Here is a 17,636-nt window from a genome sequence, read left to right on the forward strand (position 1 = left end):
AACATTTGTGGAGTACATATTATGTATAAGATATTGCATGAACTTCTATAATGCAATTATTTGTTATATTATTATCACTGTTCACATAAAGGTCAGGAAGGACTGAATTATTTAATCAATCTCTCCCATAAGGTCAGGAAGGACTAAATTATTTAATCAATCTCTCCCATACCTGATACCTTTATTGTGGGAAAAAAAAAAAAAACCTTTATTAAGGTACTTAATCAAAAACATTAAACAATGCAATAAATTCTTAATTAAATGTTGAGGAGTCAAAAACCACCAGAGGGTAGCTGAAATAAAATGATGTCACACAAACAATGTATAAGTCTGGCTGAAGAGAGTCAGTCAGGTCTTGTGACCTTTGGCAAACCAATTTGGAACGGGAGCAATTCCAGTGTTTGGCCAGCCTAGTAGAGAGAATAGGTCCACAGCCAAGAAAGAACATGGCAGGGAATTGATTGGAGGAGAACAAAGAAGCACCTTCTCTCACTGATCACTTTCTGCATTTACCCCCATTTCCCTTCCTCAAACAGAGGATGACCTTGTGAACTTTGAAAGGGGAAAAGACTGGGCTTCTCATGGACTTCTGCACTGGCTGATAGCAATGTTTGCATTGGGAACTAAGGGGAGATTGAAGGTACTGAAGAAGGGCAACTTCAGGACTCCAATGAGAGACTTGCAGCAAAAAGTATATAAGGGAATACCCCAATACCTTAGAGGAATTTCTTAAGGATTCCACAAAAGGAGAAAGGAAATTCTTTCCAATCAGGAGTTATGAGTTACCTTTTCAGCAAACTGTACATTCTAAACTTGAGTTTATCTTCTTCTGAACTCTCTCCATACCTGTGGAAGAATGTGTCCCAGGTTTCTGGGAGGAGTGTTTTGTAATAACCACTTTAAGGTTGAATCTACTTTCCCCAGAGACCAAGGTGGTAGAGAAGAATGTGCTTCCAGTTTGGCAGGTTTCTGTACTTTAGTTCTTGTAATATCTCAGAAAATATCCCTTTTCAAAAATAGTAATTGAAGTTAAATGTTATTGGGGAAATAAACTGACCATTGATGTAGAGGGAATACAATGAATTGGGGGGGGGGGGCAAAATGAGTTATAGTCAAGTTATACTGGACATATTTTGGATGTTACAAATGCATGCATTGTAAACTAAAATACTAAGAAATTACTCCCAATCCCTCATTCCTGATAGAATCCTGAGCTAGTCATTTTCTGGATATCCCGTCTATCAGTGTAAATGAGAAGTCTGTTCAACACTGATGAGAGTAATATAGCTTAAATGTATAGTGCTTTATAGTTTACAGAATGCTTCTGTATATATTTTCACATTTTATTTGTCACAACCCTGTGAAGTTGGTGAAGCAATTAGTATTATTATTATTATTATTACTGTTTTCTAGGTGGGAAAAAAAGGTCCAGAAAGATAAACTAACTTAGCCTAAAGGTCAAGTATCACTGCCTGGTTTTCAACCAGTCTTCTGACTTCAGTTCTGATAATATGTTACTTTTGCTTATTACAATTCCAAATGTCTAATAATAATAAAAGCTAATGTTAATATACAGCATTTACTGTGGACCGGACACTATGATAAACATTTTAAAATTATCTCAACTGGCTTCACAACAATCATGAGAGGTAGTTGCTTTAATTATCCTCACTTTACAGTTGAGGAAATTGAGGCAAACAAGATTAAATGACTTTCCCAGAGTCACAAAGCTAGTAAGTGTCTGAGGTAGGATTTGGACTTAATTCTTTCTTACTCTAGGCACAGCACTCTATTCACTATGCCACTTTGCTGCCCAATATATCATTTACATGAAAAAAAAAAGTTACCAATATCTTTCCTTCAAGATGGTCCAAGTAAACTAAGTATAGCTTTTAAATTACCTTGATGATGGTCGGTGAGCATGTCCATTTGTGTCTATTCCCAGCAAATGCAAGAAAAGCACTATTTTCTCTTCATTCAGTTTTGAGAACAAAGACTGGTTACTTTTAGCAGACTGGAAAAAATCCTATATGGAGTGAATAAGTTTAAAAAATGTAAAATTCAATCATTATTTTTTTATTTGAATTTTAAGTGAATAACTTAATTAGAACATCTTTCATAAAAAGATTAATCAACTGAAAAGTTAAATCATAGCATTTATCGTTTTAAAGCACAATAATCCTTTTCCAAACTATTCTTTCTTCCCATTTTAAATATTTTAAATGTTTATTTATTTTATTAAATATTCTCTAACTTACATGTAAAAAAATTTAATGTTATTTAAAAATTTTTTTGAGTTCTAAATTCTCCATCATTCCTGCACCTCCCCTCTCCACTTTGAGAAAGCAACAATTATAAAAATGAAATCATGTAAAACATATTTTCCCACTAGCCATGTTACAAAAGAAAACACAAACAAAATAAAACAATAAAAATAAAGGGTTTAAAAGCATGATTCATTCAGCATTCAGAGTTCATCAGTTCTCATTCTGGAGGTAAAGAACATCTTTTATAATGGGGCCTTCAGAATTGTTTGGATCACTTTCTTGATCAGAGTAGCTAAGTCATTCACAGCTGATCATCCTTACAATATTGCTCTTATTGTACAATATTCTGGTTCTGCTCACTTCTTTTTGCAAGAATTCATATAAATCTTCCCAGGTTGTTCAGAAACAATCTGGCTTGTCATACCTTATAGCTCAATAATATTCCATCATTGTGATAATGACAACTTGTTTAGCCATTCCCCAATTCATAGGCATTCCACTGAATTTCAGTTCTTTACCAAAAATACATTTTAAAAAGTTTTATAAGTATTTTTATATAAATAAGTTATTTTGCTTTTATTTTTATCTCTGAGTTACAGGACCCAGTAGTTGTATTTGCAACTGCAATATTGCAAGTTGCAATATTAGATAATATAGAGATTAAGGATTCCACAAAAGGAGAAAGGAAATTCTTTCCAATCAGGAGTTATGAGTTACCTTTTAGATAATATAGAGATATTAGATAATATAGAGAAATAACAGGGTTAAAAGAGAAAAGTTTTATTTCACTGAGGCTATGGTAATTCAAAGATAAACTAAAGGCTTAATAAACTACAGGTCTGAGGAACAAAGTAATATGAGATCCAGAAGTCCATGTCAGATAATAACAATGACAACAGTAAAAACTAACATATAGGGTTTACTATATGCCAGACATTGAGCTAAATGCTTACAATTATTATCTCATGATTATATCACAACAACCTGGGAAGTTGGAGCTATTATTAGCTTCATTTCACAGTGAAGAAACTGGGATAAAGAGAGATTAAATAACTTGCCAGGGTCACAGACTTAGTGTTTGAGTTCAGATTTGAGCTCAATTCTTCCTGACACCAGGCTCAGTGCTCTTCTCACTGCATCACCTCACTGATTGTAGTTAACAATGTCTACCAATTAATAAGAGATTGTACTTTTATTGTTGTTCTGTCATTTCAGTCATGTCTAACTCTTTGTGACCCCATTTGGGATTTTACTAAAACAAATGATAATAGAATGGTTTGCCATTTCCTTCTTCAGGGGCATACTGGTTAAGTTGACTTGCCCAAGGTCATATGGCTAGGATATTCCTAAGCTCAGGTCTTCCTGGCTCCAGGCCTTTTGCTCTAACCATTGTGCTATCTGTATGCCCTAAGAGAGGTTCAAATGAAATTTAATAAGAAGCAAACAGTTAACTACCCCTTCATTCTCTTATCATCTAGGAAATCTTCTGTATATACAGATTAAAGGATGAATCATGGAATTGAAAGCTAGAAGAGAGGTCAGCTATTTAAAAATGCAGAGCTGTGAGGTACCATTTCACACCTCTAAGATTGATTAAGAACACAGGAAAAGAAAATGATAAATGTTGGAGGGTATGTTGGAAAACCGGGACACTAATGTATTGTTAGTGGAGTTGTGAACTAATCCAACCATTCTGAAGAGCAATTTAGAACTATGGTCAAAGAGCTATCATATTTTGCATACTCTTTGATCCAGCAGTGTCTCTAGTAGGTCAGTGTCTCAAACAGATAATAAAAAAAGGGAAAAAAGCTCCATGTGTGCACAAATGTTTGTAGCTGCCCTTTTTGCCATAGCAAGAAAATGGAAACTGAGTGGATGCTCAGCAGTTGGAGAATGGCTATATAATATGAATATTATGGAATATTACTGTTCTATAAGAAACAATCAGCAGGATGATTTCAGAGAGGCCTGGAAAGACTTATATAAACTGATGTTAAATGAAATGAGTAGAACCAAGAGAACATTGTAAAGAGAAATAACAAGGATTATATGATGTAATCATATTTGATGGATGTGGTTCTTTTCAACAGCAAAATGACTCAGGCCAGTTCCAATAGACTTGTGATGGAGAGAGCTGTGTGCATTCAGAATGAGGACTATGGATCTTGAATATAGATGACAACATAGTATTTTTATCTTTTGTGGTTATTGTTGTTTGCTTGCTTGTTTTCTTTCTCATTTTTCCCCTTTTGATCTGATTTTTCTTACATAGTATGATAATGGAAATAAGTTTAGAAGAATTGTAATCTATATTGGATTACTTGCTCTCTAGAGGAGAGGGAGGTAGGGAGAAAAATATGGAACACAAGGTTTTGCAAGGGTGAATGTTGAAAACTATCTTTGCATGTATTTTGAAAAATAAAAAGCTATTATTATGAAAAAATTCAGAGCTTATTTTTATCATCACAACTTAACACTGCTAAATTAGGAACAGATGGCCAGAAGACCACAGAATTTCCAGGCATTATATATTCTATTTTCATGTAAAAATGACTCAATAATATCTCAATGCTCATCAGTGTCTTAAAGATATTAAAACAACAACTAGGCTAGAGTAAATTAACTCAAAATAGTATTCCAAATTTTACAATAGAAATTATTGGGAGGCAGAGCCAAGATGGCAGAGCAAAGGCAGGAATACATTAACTTCTTCCTCAAACAGTTCCAAATTGCTTTAAATAATGACTTTTTAAAAATTGTAGAGTGTCAGAACACATGAAAAAGATGGAGTAGAATATTTTTCAGCTAAAGACAACTTAGAAGGTCAGCAGGAAAGGTCTGTGGCATCAAGGTAGGAATTCAGCATACAATCCTAGGCCTCAGCCCCAGTGGCAGCAAAGCATGGATGGGTCTACAGAGTTCTGAATCAGCAGCCACACTGGGGTTTCCTCTCAGTCCAAAGACACCAAATACAACTTGGAAGGTCAGCAGAAAGGGTTTCCTAGTAGGGTAAGAGGACTTTGGGAAAACAGGAGAGGGCAGTGACAGCAGTAGCAGCTTCCAGAGACCTCAGCTTATTGGAGGTGTCTTTACTCGTCCTGAGGAAGGACTATATTGCTTTAGCACATTAAAACTTAAAATCACAGTGGGGCTGGGACTCCTCAATGTTCCAGGGTAAAAAAAAGGACTTGTGGTGAGGTCCCTAGAAGAATCTCTAAAAACCAACTGCACAAAACCCCTGAAGCTTGGGACAGTGCACTCTCTACCCTGGAAACAGAACCCTGCTCTGACAAAGAGTTAAAAGCAGAGTGGACTAGGAAAATGAGCAGACAAGAAAAAAAGTTTCTGACCATTGAAAGTTACTATGGTGACAAGGAAGATCAAAACACTCACTCAGAAGATGAAAACAAAGTCAAAGCTTCCACATCCAAAGCCTCCAAGAAAAATAAGAATTGGGTTCAGGAAATTGAAACTATTTATAGCCACATGAAAAGATGCTCCAAATTACTATTGATGAGAGAAATGCAAATTAAGACAAGTCTTAGATATCACTACATACCTGTCAGATTGGCTAACATGACAGGAAAAGATGATGACAAATGTTGGAGGGGATGTGGGAAAACTGGGACACTGATACATTGTTGGTGGAGTTGTGAACAGATCCAAACTTTCTGGAGAGCAATTTGGAACTATGCTCAAAAAGTTATCAAACTATGCACACCCTTTGATCCAGCAGTGTTTCTACTAGGCTTACATTCCAAAGAGATCTTAAAGGAGGGAAAGGGACCCACATGTGCAAAAGATGTTTGTGGCAGCTCTTTTTGTAGTGGCAAGAAACTGGAAACTGAATGGATGCCCATCAATTGGAGAACGGATAAATAAGTTATGTTATACGAATGCTATGGAATACTATTATTATAAAAGAAATGACCAGGAGGATGATTTCAGAGAGGCTTAGAGAGATCTACATGAACTGATGCTAAGTGAAATGAGCAGAACCAGGAGATAATTATATATGGCAACAACAAGATTATATGATGATCAATTCTGATGGATGTGGCTCTCTTCAACAATGAGATGATTCAATTCAGTTCCACTTGTGCAGTGATGAAGAGAATCAGCTACACCCAGAGAGAGAACCATGGGAACAGAGTGTGGAACAAAACATAGCATTCTCACTCTCTCTGTTATTTGCTTGCATTTTGTTTTCTTTCTCAGTTTTTCTTTTTCTTCCTTCTTGATCTGATTTTTCTTATACAACAAGATAACTGTATAAATATGTATACATATATTGGAACTCAGGGAAATGAGTGTGACCCACTACATAGAATTCCCAATCCCTCTATTTTTGTCCCCCTGCATTTTTTATTTCCTTCACAGGTTAATTATACACTATTTCAAAGTCAGATTCGCAGCAAAATAACTGTATGGACATGTATACATGTACTGTATTTAACATATATTTTAACACATTTAACATGTATTGGTCTACTTGCCATCTGGGGGAGGGGATGGGGGGAAGGAGGGGAAAAATTGGAACAAAAGGTTTTGCAACTGTCAATACTGAAAAATTACCTATGCATATATCTTGTAAATAAAAAGCTATAATAAAAAAAAAGAAGAGCTGTTTTGGCTGCATCCCATTAAAAAAAAAAAAAAGGAATAAGAAAAGAAAAAGAAATTGAAGGAATTAGAGTATGTAATGAGGAAACAAAAATTATCATTCTTTACAGATGATATGATGGTATACCTAGAGAATTTTTAGAAATTCAATTAAAAGAATTACTAGAAATAATTAACTTTAGCAAATTTGAAGGATATAAAATAAACCTACACAAATCATCAGCATTTCTCTATGTTACTAACAAATTCCAGCAGCAAGAGATAGAAAGAGAAATCATATTTAAAATAACACTAATATAAATACATTATACATTAATATAAATAACATTTATAACAATCATAATATACATAATATATTAATATAAGTGATATTTATAATTATAAAAATAAAATAAATATAGATATAAATATTTGAGAGCCTCCCTCCCAAGATAAAGCCAGGAACTATATGAACACAATTGTAAAACACTTTCCACACAAATAAAGTCAGATGAAAAAAATTGGGAAACTGTCAATTGCTCATGGGTAGGCTAAGTTAATATAATAAAAACAGCAATTCTACCTAAATTAATCTACTTGTTCAGTGCCAAACTAATCAAATTGCCAAGAAATTACTATAAAGAGCTAGAAAAAATAATAACAAAATTCATCTGGAAGAAAAAAAGGTCAAGAACTTCAAGGGAATTAATGAAAAAGAATGCAAAGGAAAGTAGCCTAGACATACCAGAGCTAAAATTGTATTATAAGATAGCAGTCATCAAAACCATTTGGTGATGGCTAAAAAACAGAGTGGTGGATCAGTGGAATAGGGTAGGTATACAAGATACAATAATCAGTGATTATAATAATCTACTGTTTGATAAACCCAAAGATTCCATCTTCTGAAACAAAACCTCACTATTTGACAAAATTTTCTGAGAATACTGGAAAATAGTATGTTATAAATTAGGCATAGACCAACATTTAACACCCCATACTAAGACAAGGTTGAAATGGATACATGATTTAGATGGAAAGGGTGATAATAAAAGCATATTAGAAGAGGAAGGGAAAGTTTAAATATCAGATCTTTGGAGAAGGGAAAAATTCAAGAAGAAGTGAAGAACTGAAGAATAGTATGAAAAACAAAATGGATAATTTCATTTATATTAAATCAAAAAAGTTTTGTACAAACAAAATCAATGCAACCAAGATTAGAAGGGAAACAGAAAACTGAGGAAAAAATTTTTACATCCAGTGTTTCTAATAAAGACTTCATTTCTAAAACAGAAAACTGACTTAAATTTATAAGAATACAAATCATTCCCCAGTTGCTAAATGGTCAAAAAGGATATGAACAGACAATTTTTAGATGAAAAAATTAAAGCCATTTCTAGCCATATGGAAAAAATGCTCTAAATCACTATTGATTTGAGACATGCAAATTGGAACAACTTGGCTAGGTTGACAGGAAAAGATAATGATAAATGTTGGAAAACTGGAACACTACTGCATTGTTAGTGGAGTTATAAACTGATCCAACCATTCTGGAGAGCAATTTGGAACTATGCCCAAAGGGGTATCTAACATACCCTTTGATCCAGCACTGTCTCAATTAGATCTATATTCCAAAGAAATAATAAAAAAGAGGAAAGATTGCACATGTGCAAAATGTTTGTAGTGGTAAGGAACTGGAAAGTGAATGAATGTCTATCAATTGGGGAATAATTGAATAAGTTACGGTATATGAATAGAACATTATTTTATAAGAAATGATAAGCAGGCTAATTTCAGAAAAACCTGGAAAAATTTATATGAACTGATGCTAAGCAAAATGACTAGAACCATGAGAACATTGTATACAGCAACAACAAGATTTTGTGATCAACTCTGATGTACTTGTCTTTTTTCAACAATGAGGTAATTCAAGGCAATTCCAATGGGATTGTGATGGAAAAAGCCATCCACATCAGAGAGGAGACTAAATGTGGATCAAAGCATAGTATTTTCACTTTGGGGAGGGAGGAGTGGAGTGTTTTTGTTGTTTTTTAATTTCTCATGGGTTTTTGTTTCCCCTTTCGATATGATTTTTCTGGCACAACACATTTAGAAAGGAATAAGTATGCTAATTTGTCCAAAGAAAAATATAACGAGATAAAATTGGAAAGTGGCATCAAAATAAAATGTGAAGAACTACCTATTGGCTATATTGTAGAAAAGATGTTGCCAGATGTGGTTTGTACTAAGCGGTCTCTGTAGTGTCTTCTACCTAAGACACTCTGAAATTCTTAGTCATATCATGAAGACCTTTGAAATTCAGAATAAAGTGACTGGAACAAAATAATGAACTGCTAAAAGTTGTTTTTTATTGTTGTTGTTGTTATTTTGTGATATTATCAGACTTGTGCATCTGAGAGTAAAGACAAGTCAAGTCAAGAAGCATTTATTAAATACTTACTCTGTCCCAGGCATTGTGTGAGCATTGGAAGATTAATTTGGCAATTAAGTATAATGTTTAATAAACAGAGGAGATAAACTGAAGGCAAATAAGCTCTAATAATAGTTCCAATAGCAGGAAATGAAGGAATGAACTAGAAAGATCACAGTGAGCAGAGTAAGGAGAAAATAGGAACAAATACAAGAGACTGACAAGAGGAAAAAAACTAAATGTAAGCAAATCAATTACCACTAATAAAAAATCAAGTTCAAGCAAATGTCCACAATCATCAGGAGTTAGCAAATGATTTTAATATATATAGTGAATAGGAAGAGGGAAAGGAATATTAAAAATGGTTACAAAATTTTGAGCACAAGGGACCTAGAAGAGTAAACAGAAGAATTGAAGCATAACTCATCATTGCTCTTGCTAGGGAATAAAGATATTTAATTGTTTTGAAAAAACGAGAAACACTGATAGAAAGGATGGAGAAAACAACAAATCTGAATTTATAACACAGAATAAGAGTTTCCTCATCCTCTATTCTTCCTACACACTGTGACAAATGTTAGTACTACTTAGTAATCTGAAACAGCTCTTCAGTGTGCAAAAATCATAGGCATCTATCATGATCATTTGATTTGTTTATTCATCCAAACTTTTTGTGTATAAAAGGCTAGAAAGAAGTTGTAAGCTTTTTTGATTTTGGGGACTCATGAAAGTCATTCATGACTATAAAAAGAACTTTTGCAAAGAGAACTTAGATATTTTTTTCCTCAGAGGATTCTGGGAAGATGGGTGAATAGTCAGAAACTTTGAACTGTCCACAGAAGAAGAACATTGTCTCAAAGAAAATATAGAGTAGTGAAAGTAAATAAAAGTTAGGGTAAAGCAGTTGTTCTCCTAAGACAATCTAAGGAGACCCTAAGGAAAGGCCTGGCCTCCAGGGATAAAGGTTTCACCTGAGTGAACTGCAAATGCCTTCAGGTCAAAATAACAAGGCTGTGGGGACAAGTGGGGTTGGGAGGCAACCTCAGCCTTAGAAACTTTCATCTCATGGACAGGGATGGCTAAATAGGAGAAGACTGAAGGACCTTCCAGTGTTGAGGGACACCAAGCCCAGCTGTGTTGATCCACTGCATCATGGGTTGGATTGCCACTGTGGGGAAGAAGGAACTAGCTCCTACCTGGTGCATGCAGTAACAGGTGGGGACCCTGGTGACTGTGGTTTCAGTTCCAAGGAAAAGAAGACAACTGTAGTGGGCAATCACTAGAAGGAATGAAGGTACCACAGAGAGTAGAATATTATATGGGGCAGCACAACTAGGGACTCTAGCCAGGCCTAGTGGTGAAGGGCAGAGCCCAAGGTTGTACTCTAGGACAAATCTCAGAAGGATGAGGCATTATTCTCCATACCTCAAGACTAGAACTTGGTCACACTACTAGCTGCTAAAAATAAAATAAAGCAAAGATAAATAAATAAAATTGGACAAGCAAAGGAGAAAGAACCCAACCATAGATAGCTATTACAAGGATAAAGATCAGGGTTCAAATTCAGAAGAAGATAATGGAGCTAAAAAAGCCACTCCTTCAATGAGAAACATGAAATGAAGATTTCTTAGGAGAACTTAAAGAGGACTTTAAAATCAAATAAGAGAGATTAAGGAAAAATTTGGGGAAAAAAGAGCAATTCAAGAAAATCAAGAAAATTATGAAAGGAAAATCACCAACTTGAAATAGAGAACCAAAAACTTAAGGAAGAAAATAATTCCTTGAAAATTATAAGTGGGAAAAGATGTTTTAAGACACAGAGAAATTATAAAATAAAATTAAAATAATGAAAAATAGAAGAGAAAATGAAACATCAGAAAACTAATCTGGAAAAGAGATAGAGGAGACTAAAAAATTATAGAATAACAAAAATAGAAGACTTATTCAAAAGAAGAAAGTGAATGAAGGGAAGTAACATTGCTTTTTTCTCCCAAAATTAAATATTATTTCTAAAATATTTTCTAAAATATGAAATTCAAATTCATTCTGATTTATTCATTGTAAAAAAAAAAGAAACTAAATCAACATAGTATTCATGCTTAGATACAGACCAGACAACAATACACTGAACTACAAATATTAGCTCACCCTAATATTGTACTATATGCAAAAGTTAATAACATAAAATTATATTCACCTTAACCTGATCAAAAACCCAGGTATCAAGACGTGCTGCATCTTGTGCACCAAAGTCCTCTTTTTCAGCTGTATAACAATGGATATAAATGTGGTCTCCACTTGCACCTGAAGGAAACAGTTATGTAATTTTTTAAAATTCATAAAATCTATACTAAAACACAATTATATGGGCCCTAAAACTACTTCTGGGGCTTCACTATATAAAATTAGTATGAATCTGAAGATAATTATGCTCTTTGGGATTTTTTACATGTAAAACTTACTATGTGAATTTGGTTCTTAAAATACCTAAAAACAGAAGAAAGTTTTAAGTATTTTAGCTCTATTACCTATGCATTTTGTGAATTTTTATAATTCTGTTTCTATTTTTACAATTGTTATTAATAGAAAAGAATTGAGAGGCAAACTAATAGTGTGAAGAAATGTCAAACTCACTGCAACACTACCCAGTGTGGCCAACCAGATTAAAATATATTTGGGAAATGTTTAAGAAAACAAATAAATAAATAAATACAACATAAATAATGTAAATTTGTGGTCTTTCAAGTCAACATAGGATTAGCAGGGATTCATCTCTATTTGAGTTTGATCATTAGTGCAGAAGGGCTATGAATCAATATTTCTAGTTTCACCTTTGCCTGTAACAGTTATAGTGTGACAAAAATCTCAGTTTCATCATCTATAAAAAGAAAGGGCTAGATTATAATAAAGGGTTAGATTAACTAAGAGATTAACTAATCTCTAGCTAATCTTCCAAATCTAGATCATATGATTTCTGATTACAAATAATAAACACCAGATAATTCTCATTACAATTAAGGGATAAAAATATAAATTTACATTTAATCATTGTGTGGGTTTTTAATCAGTCTAATAATTTTTCTTGCTATAAATATTAAAAGCACAATTCTATGAGTATTTTTTTGATTCCTATTCTAAAGGGATAAGTACTTTAAATATATAAGGCGACATTGTTAAAATTTTTTTTTATGAGAATAGAAAGAATTTTCAAACATGGTTAGAAGGGGGAATTAAATGGAATAACATAATATGGTTTTAGATACATGTTTACAGATGTGTAAATGTGTATGTATGTGTATATATATATATATATATATATATATAGCTATATGTCTATGTGGGCTGTATATGTACATGAATGAATGTAAATATACCCGTGTTCAACTGTAGCCTGCTTGCTACATGCCTAAGTGAAGGGGCAGGTCAATTCTCCAAGAGCCTCCACAGCTGTAAATCATAACATATGAAGGAGTTGCAAAGCAGCCTTTGCTGACACAGATGTTCCTTGTGGATTTGGAATGAAATAAATTGGAGGCAGAGGGAAGAGGAGAGAGGTCAGAGAACATCAACTGCCTTTCAGTCTTCTTGTATCATCATCATCATCATCATCATCCTCTCACATGAAGAGATCTATTCTACAGGTCTGAGTTAGACCTCCAGCAGCCACTGGCAGGTGGCTCCCATATGACAACATATGGTGCCTGAATGTGGGCCATAGGAAGCACAAGAATTACAAGAAGCAGCAGCACCTAAGAGTTGTTCATGGATAGGATCCTCCCAAGAAAGTTTATTTGGTAACTGGTGAGGGAGAAAAGACTCAGTATGGGGTAATTAAATGGGCCAACACCTCAAAGGGCTGAGCCAGAAGCCTGATGAGAGGACTACAGTCCTTTTCTCTGTTTGAAAGTTTGCCTCCATGACATCTCACAAGGTCAATACCTGCTATAGATTTCACCCTATAACCATCTACAGGTGATAGTGCTGTTTGCATTCCTCAGTGTGCTGACTCAGATAACAGCAAATGCACAAACTTACTGACCATACTCTGGGGGGAAAATATCCATAAAACAAAAAACGGGGAATTGCTAAGGACCATGCCTAAGTGAAGGGGCAGGTCAATTCTCCGAGAGACTCCACAGCTGTGAATCTTTAACACTTGAAGGAGTTGCAAAGCAGCCTTTGCTGACACAGATGTAAATAAATTGGAGGCAGAGGGAAAAGGAGAGAGGTCGGAGAACAGCAACTCCCTCACAGTCTCCTTGTATCATTATCATCCTCTCACATGAAAAGATCCATTTTATAGGTCTGAATGAGACCTCCAGCAGCCACTGGCAGGTGGCGGCCATATCACAACAGAGGAGCTGGAGGGATGAAAGGGTAAAAAAGAATAAAGTAAAAAAATGTGCAGCAGAGAACAAAACTACAAGGGAGCAAAAAAAAAAAAAAAAAAAAGGACAGTTATGAATATAATCTCTTCTATTATTATATATGCTCCCTTGAAATAGAAATTCATTATTACATATTTTGAATCTTCCCTGATGTTCTGCTAGGCACATGACAATGTTTTGGGTTTTTATTGTCCTTTTCTTTCTTTTTCTATTTTGTTTTTTTTATTTTGTATTTAGTTTTAAATAAATATTTTAAAAGAAAGAAAAACTGAATAAGAGAGTAAGAGAAAAGCATTAGATAAAAGATAATTTCAATTATATAAATTGAAACACTTTTGAAAGAATGAAACCAAAATACTAGGAAAGAAATAGGAACTAAATTATGGGGGAAAACTTGGTGTCAAATATAGCCTATATATCTAAGATATATTAGGAATTAATATAAATATATGACTTTTAAGAGACATTTCCCAATATATAAAAGGGGAAAAGACATGAACAAATAACCTTATGAAAAAATGCTCCAAATCACTAGAAATAAAATAAATATAAATGAAGACTATTTGGAAGTTTCACAGTATATCTACCAAACTTATAAAAGTTAGCTTTTGAGAGCTTAAGAGAAATTCCAATATACTCTTGGCATAATTCTGAACAGGTGCAATCATCCTGAATTACTTTCTTTAGTTAGTTTTTTTACCCTCTTTTGCCCATTTGGCCAATTGTACTTTTAAATGAGTTGTTTTGTTCACTGGACTTTTTTCCTATTTCACCAATTATATTTATTAAGGAGTTGTTCTCTTTTTCCATTTTACCAAATTATTTTTTTAAGAAACTGTTTTCTTCAATATATTTTTTCCATTTCATCAAATTCATATTTTAAGTAGTAGTTTTCTTCAACCAATTTCTATGTTTCTTTTTCCAAACTCTCCTGTAAAGCCTCTTTTTTCTTTCCCAGTTTTTCTTCTAACTCTCTTTTAAGAATCTTTTTTAATCTTCCAAGAGAGCCTTTTGAGTTGGAGACTAGTACATATCTCTCTTTCAGGCTTCATCTGGAGGGCATTTTACTTTTAGTGTCCTCAGGGTTTTAGTTCTGTTATTCTCTGTCTCCAAAGTAGCTATTTATAGTCAGAGCTCTTTTTGCTTTTCTGCTCAGTTTTAAAGGTTGAGGTCTGTTCTGAGGGCACAGTGGAGATTGTCCCAAGCTTCCTCTATAGGGCAACAGGGGCTTCTCACTGCCCTGGGACCAATATTGCTAAAGGCTTTCCCACTGAATTGGGTGGGCCTGGCCATTCCACTTGTTTTGCTAAGGTTCAAGGGCTTACTATTTGCCTTGTGCAATTGCATTGGAGGTCTCACAGGTAGTCTATTGATCCAGTAGTCTTCTGAACCAGCTGTATTTTGGCTAAAAGTCTCCCATACAATTCTTTGCATGGGACCTCTCTGTCCTAGGCCTTCCCAATACATTTCTGAGCTGGGCCATGTTTCCCCCTGCTCAAGAAGACCAACCTTTCCTGAAGTCCTTCCCAGATAGCTTATGCTGGAAAATTGTTACACTCCAAATATTTGTGGGTTCTGTCATTCTAAAATCCATTCAGAGGCTTGATCTAGTATTGATTCTGAAGGAAGCCAGGAGGAGCTCAAGTAAAGTCCTATTTACACTCTGCCATCTTGGCTCCACCCCTGTGCAACCTTTCTGGAAACAATTCTGAACTATGTAAGAGCAGTCACTAAACTGTTTCTAACCTTTAACCAAGTAATGTTGGTTAACAAGTAACACATATATAACCCAAAGAGTTAAATGATGAAAAAGAAATATCCTGATTATAATAAAATATTCATAGCTTAATTTCTTCTGTCAGCAAAAACTCTAAAAACTAGATACAAAGTGAAGGCCTATCCAATGAGGAATTGATGAACAAATTACAACATATGAATTAATAGAAGATTATTATATCATAAAATGATAAATACAGATTTAGAAAACTATACTTTTATGATGAGACACAGAACATTTGAGAAAAATATTCTTTATTGGTCATTTGCTTAACCGTTTTCCTTTATATCAAATGAAGGCTAAGTAGGTAGAAGAAGAATATATTGAGAAATGTCTCATGTGAAAAAAGGCATTGATTCTTAAAAAGAAACGAGGAAAACATGTCAATTGAATGATAAAATGACAAATTTTCAATTCCAGTCCAGTCATATCCTATTAGTTTCCATAAATTAAAATAAGGAAAAGATTTCTAAAGAAATTTCACATACAATTATCAGGCTCAATAAAAATAAAGGAAAAATTAGGGAAAGTTTTTGGGGAAAAAAAATTTCAAATTCATAATACTGGCTCTCAGGAGAAGATTCTGTGTCTGAATTAATAATTACATATTAACATATTTTACGTACATGAGAAAGAAATAATGGCAACTGAAATTTTAGCTATCTGGGGAGTTCTGAATTGGAAGTGAAAGGAAAAATGTAATAAAATTATGTCATCTTCTTGAACTCCTAATGCTTCAGGCCTTTAAAATAGGCTGGCTTCATTATTTCTGCAAAATAGTTTCTAAAGGGGAAAATGTTCCTGTCACATTTTTGCCATACAATTTTCTTGATTTGTTGGTTACTCCAGTTGCATAACACAATTTAGAAAACATCAGGGTTTGTTGGTGCATAAGTCAATGTTCCACAGTTAGTGCTTACCAAATATCATACCTCTGCCTATGTGAATTGCCACAAACTTTGAGCTTACAGGGAAATAAATGTCCAAATGTTTCATTGCCATGAAAAGATTAATTATATGAATCTGAATTGATATAACTGTTTTTAAAATGTACGTTTAAAGGTTTTGCTTCTAGTAGAAATGTTCTACAATTTACTGACTTAAAAGAAATTAGAACAAAATTACATTATCCCAGTACCCTCAACAGAACAAAGATGAATTAAAACAGAATGAAATTTTCAATTTTTAGAATTAATCAGTATCTATTACCTTTCAGAATGATTCATTAAGATACAGAACACTAAGCTACAACTTTAATGTATTTGAAAAGGATTTAAAATATATATATCCAAATAGGCAATGGGTGAGAAATTGGGAATTTATTTAAACCTAGGCCTCTTCCAAAAGTGTGTCTCTTACTGATTTTGATAAAGTCAAGCACATATCCCTATGGACAGAGTCTTGTTTAGTGGGGGGGAAAACAGAATAAACATTATATTACAGACTTAAAATAAATGTATTTATATATTATCTGAATATGCAAATTTTTTTTAGAAAAATGGATATTCCAACTCCCTGGATTTCATTTGATAATGTAATATAACAAATTTCTTTTGAAAAATGACTTTTACTGGTGACTTTTGTTACCTCACTTCCCTATTATGCCCATTCTTTTGTGGTGAGTAAAAATATTCAACACAGACACTATACTTGAAAATATATACAATATTCTATCTTGATAACCTCCCATCTCTCTGTGTAGAGAAAGAAAGGACAATTCAGTCTCTGTTCTCCAAGAATAAATATTAGTTTTTAGATTCTTGAGCTTTACTTCCTTTAAACAATCTCTTCATTTACATTTTTGTTGTCACTGGGCAAATTGTTCTCTTAGTTCTACATACTTTGTCCTATGTCAATTCATATGAATTTTTGCATGCCTCTGAAGCCCTTTTCTTCATTATTCTTGCTGCAAAATAATATTACTTTCATATACCATGGTTATCTCATCCATTCGTCAATCAATGGCTACTTGCCTGGTGTGGAGTTCTTATTAGGATAGAAAGTGTTGCTATGCACATCACAATAAACTTTCAATTGCTTCTACTAAGAAGTTGAGGACATTCTGATGCTTTAACAATAAGAACAATCTTGTTATTTCACAATAAAGTACCTTTTAAAAAATTATTTTAACATTAATCTAAGAAAAATTAAGTCTGTGATATTTAAGCACTAGC

At 33.7% G+C, this 17,636-nt stretch overlaps 1 protein-coding gene across 4 annotated transcripts in view; it reads right to left on the bottom strand.

Moving 5' to 3' along the window:
- PIGN (phosphatidylinositol glycan anchor biosynthesis class N) overlaps window positions 1-17,636 on the bottom strand; it is a 194,825-nt gene that overhangs the window by 132,807 nt on the left and 44,382 nt on the right. For 3 of the 4 annotated variants that reach the window (XR_004230913.1, XM_031946172.1, XM_031946173.1), the window contains 2 exons: window positions 11,495-11,601; window positions 1,902-2,026 (listed from right to left, as the gene is read on the bottom strand). Coding sequence is in view for 3 of the 4 variants with exons in the window: in XM_031946172.1 (XP_031802032.1) it covers window positions 1,902-2,026; window positions 11,495-11,601 (232 nt within the window). In the remaining variant the exon portion in view is untranslated. The remainder of the gene's footprint in view (window positions 1-1,901; window positions 2,027-11,494; window positions 11,602-17,636) is intronic. The other variant, XM_031946174.1, reaches the window with a different exon arrangement.

The sequence above is a fragment of the Sarcophilus harrisii genome, chromosome 1 (genome assembly GCF_902635505.1).
Source record: "Sarcophilus harrisii chromosome 1, mSarHar1.11, whole genome shotgun sequence".
In the NCBI taxonomy this organism is placed as follows: Eukaryota; Metazoa; Chordata; class Mammalia; order Dasyuromorphia; family Dasyuridae; genus Sarcophilus; species Sarcophilus harrisii.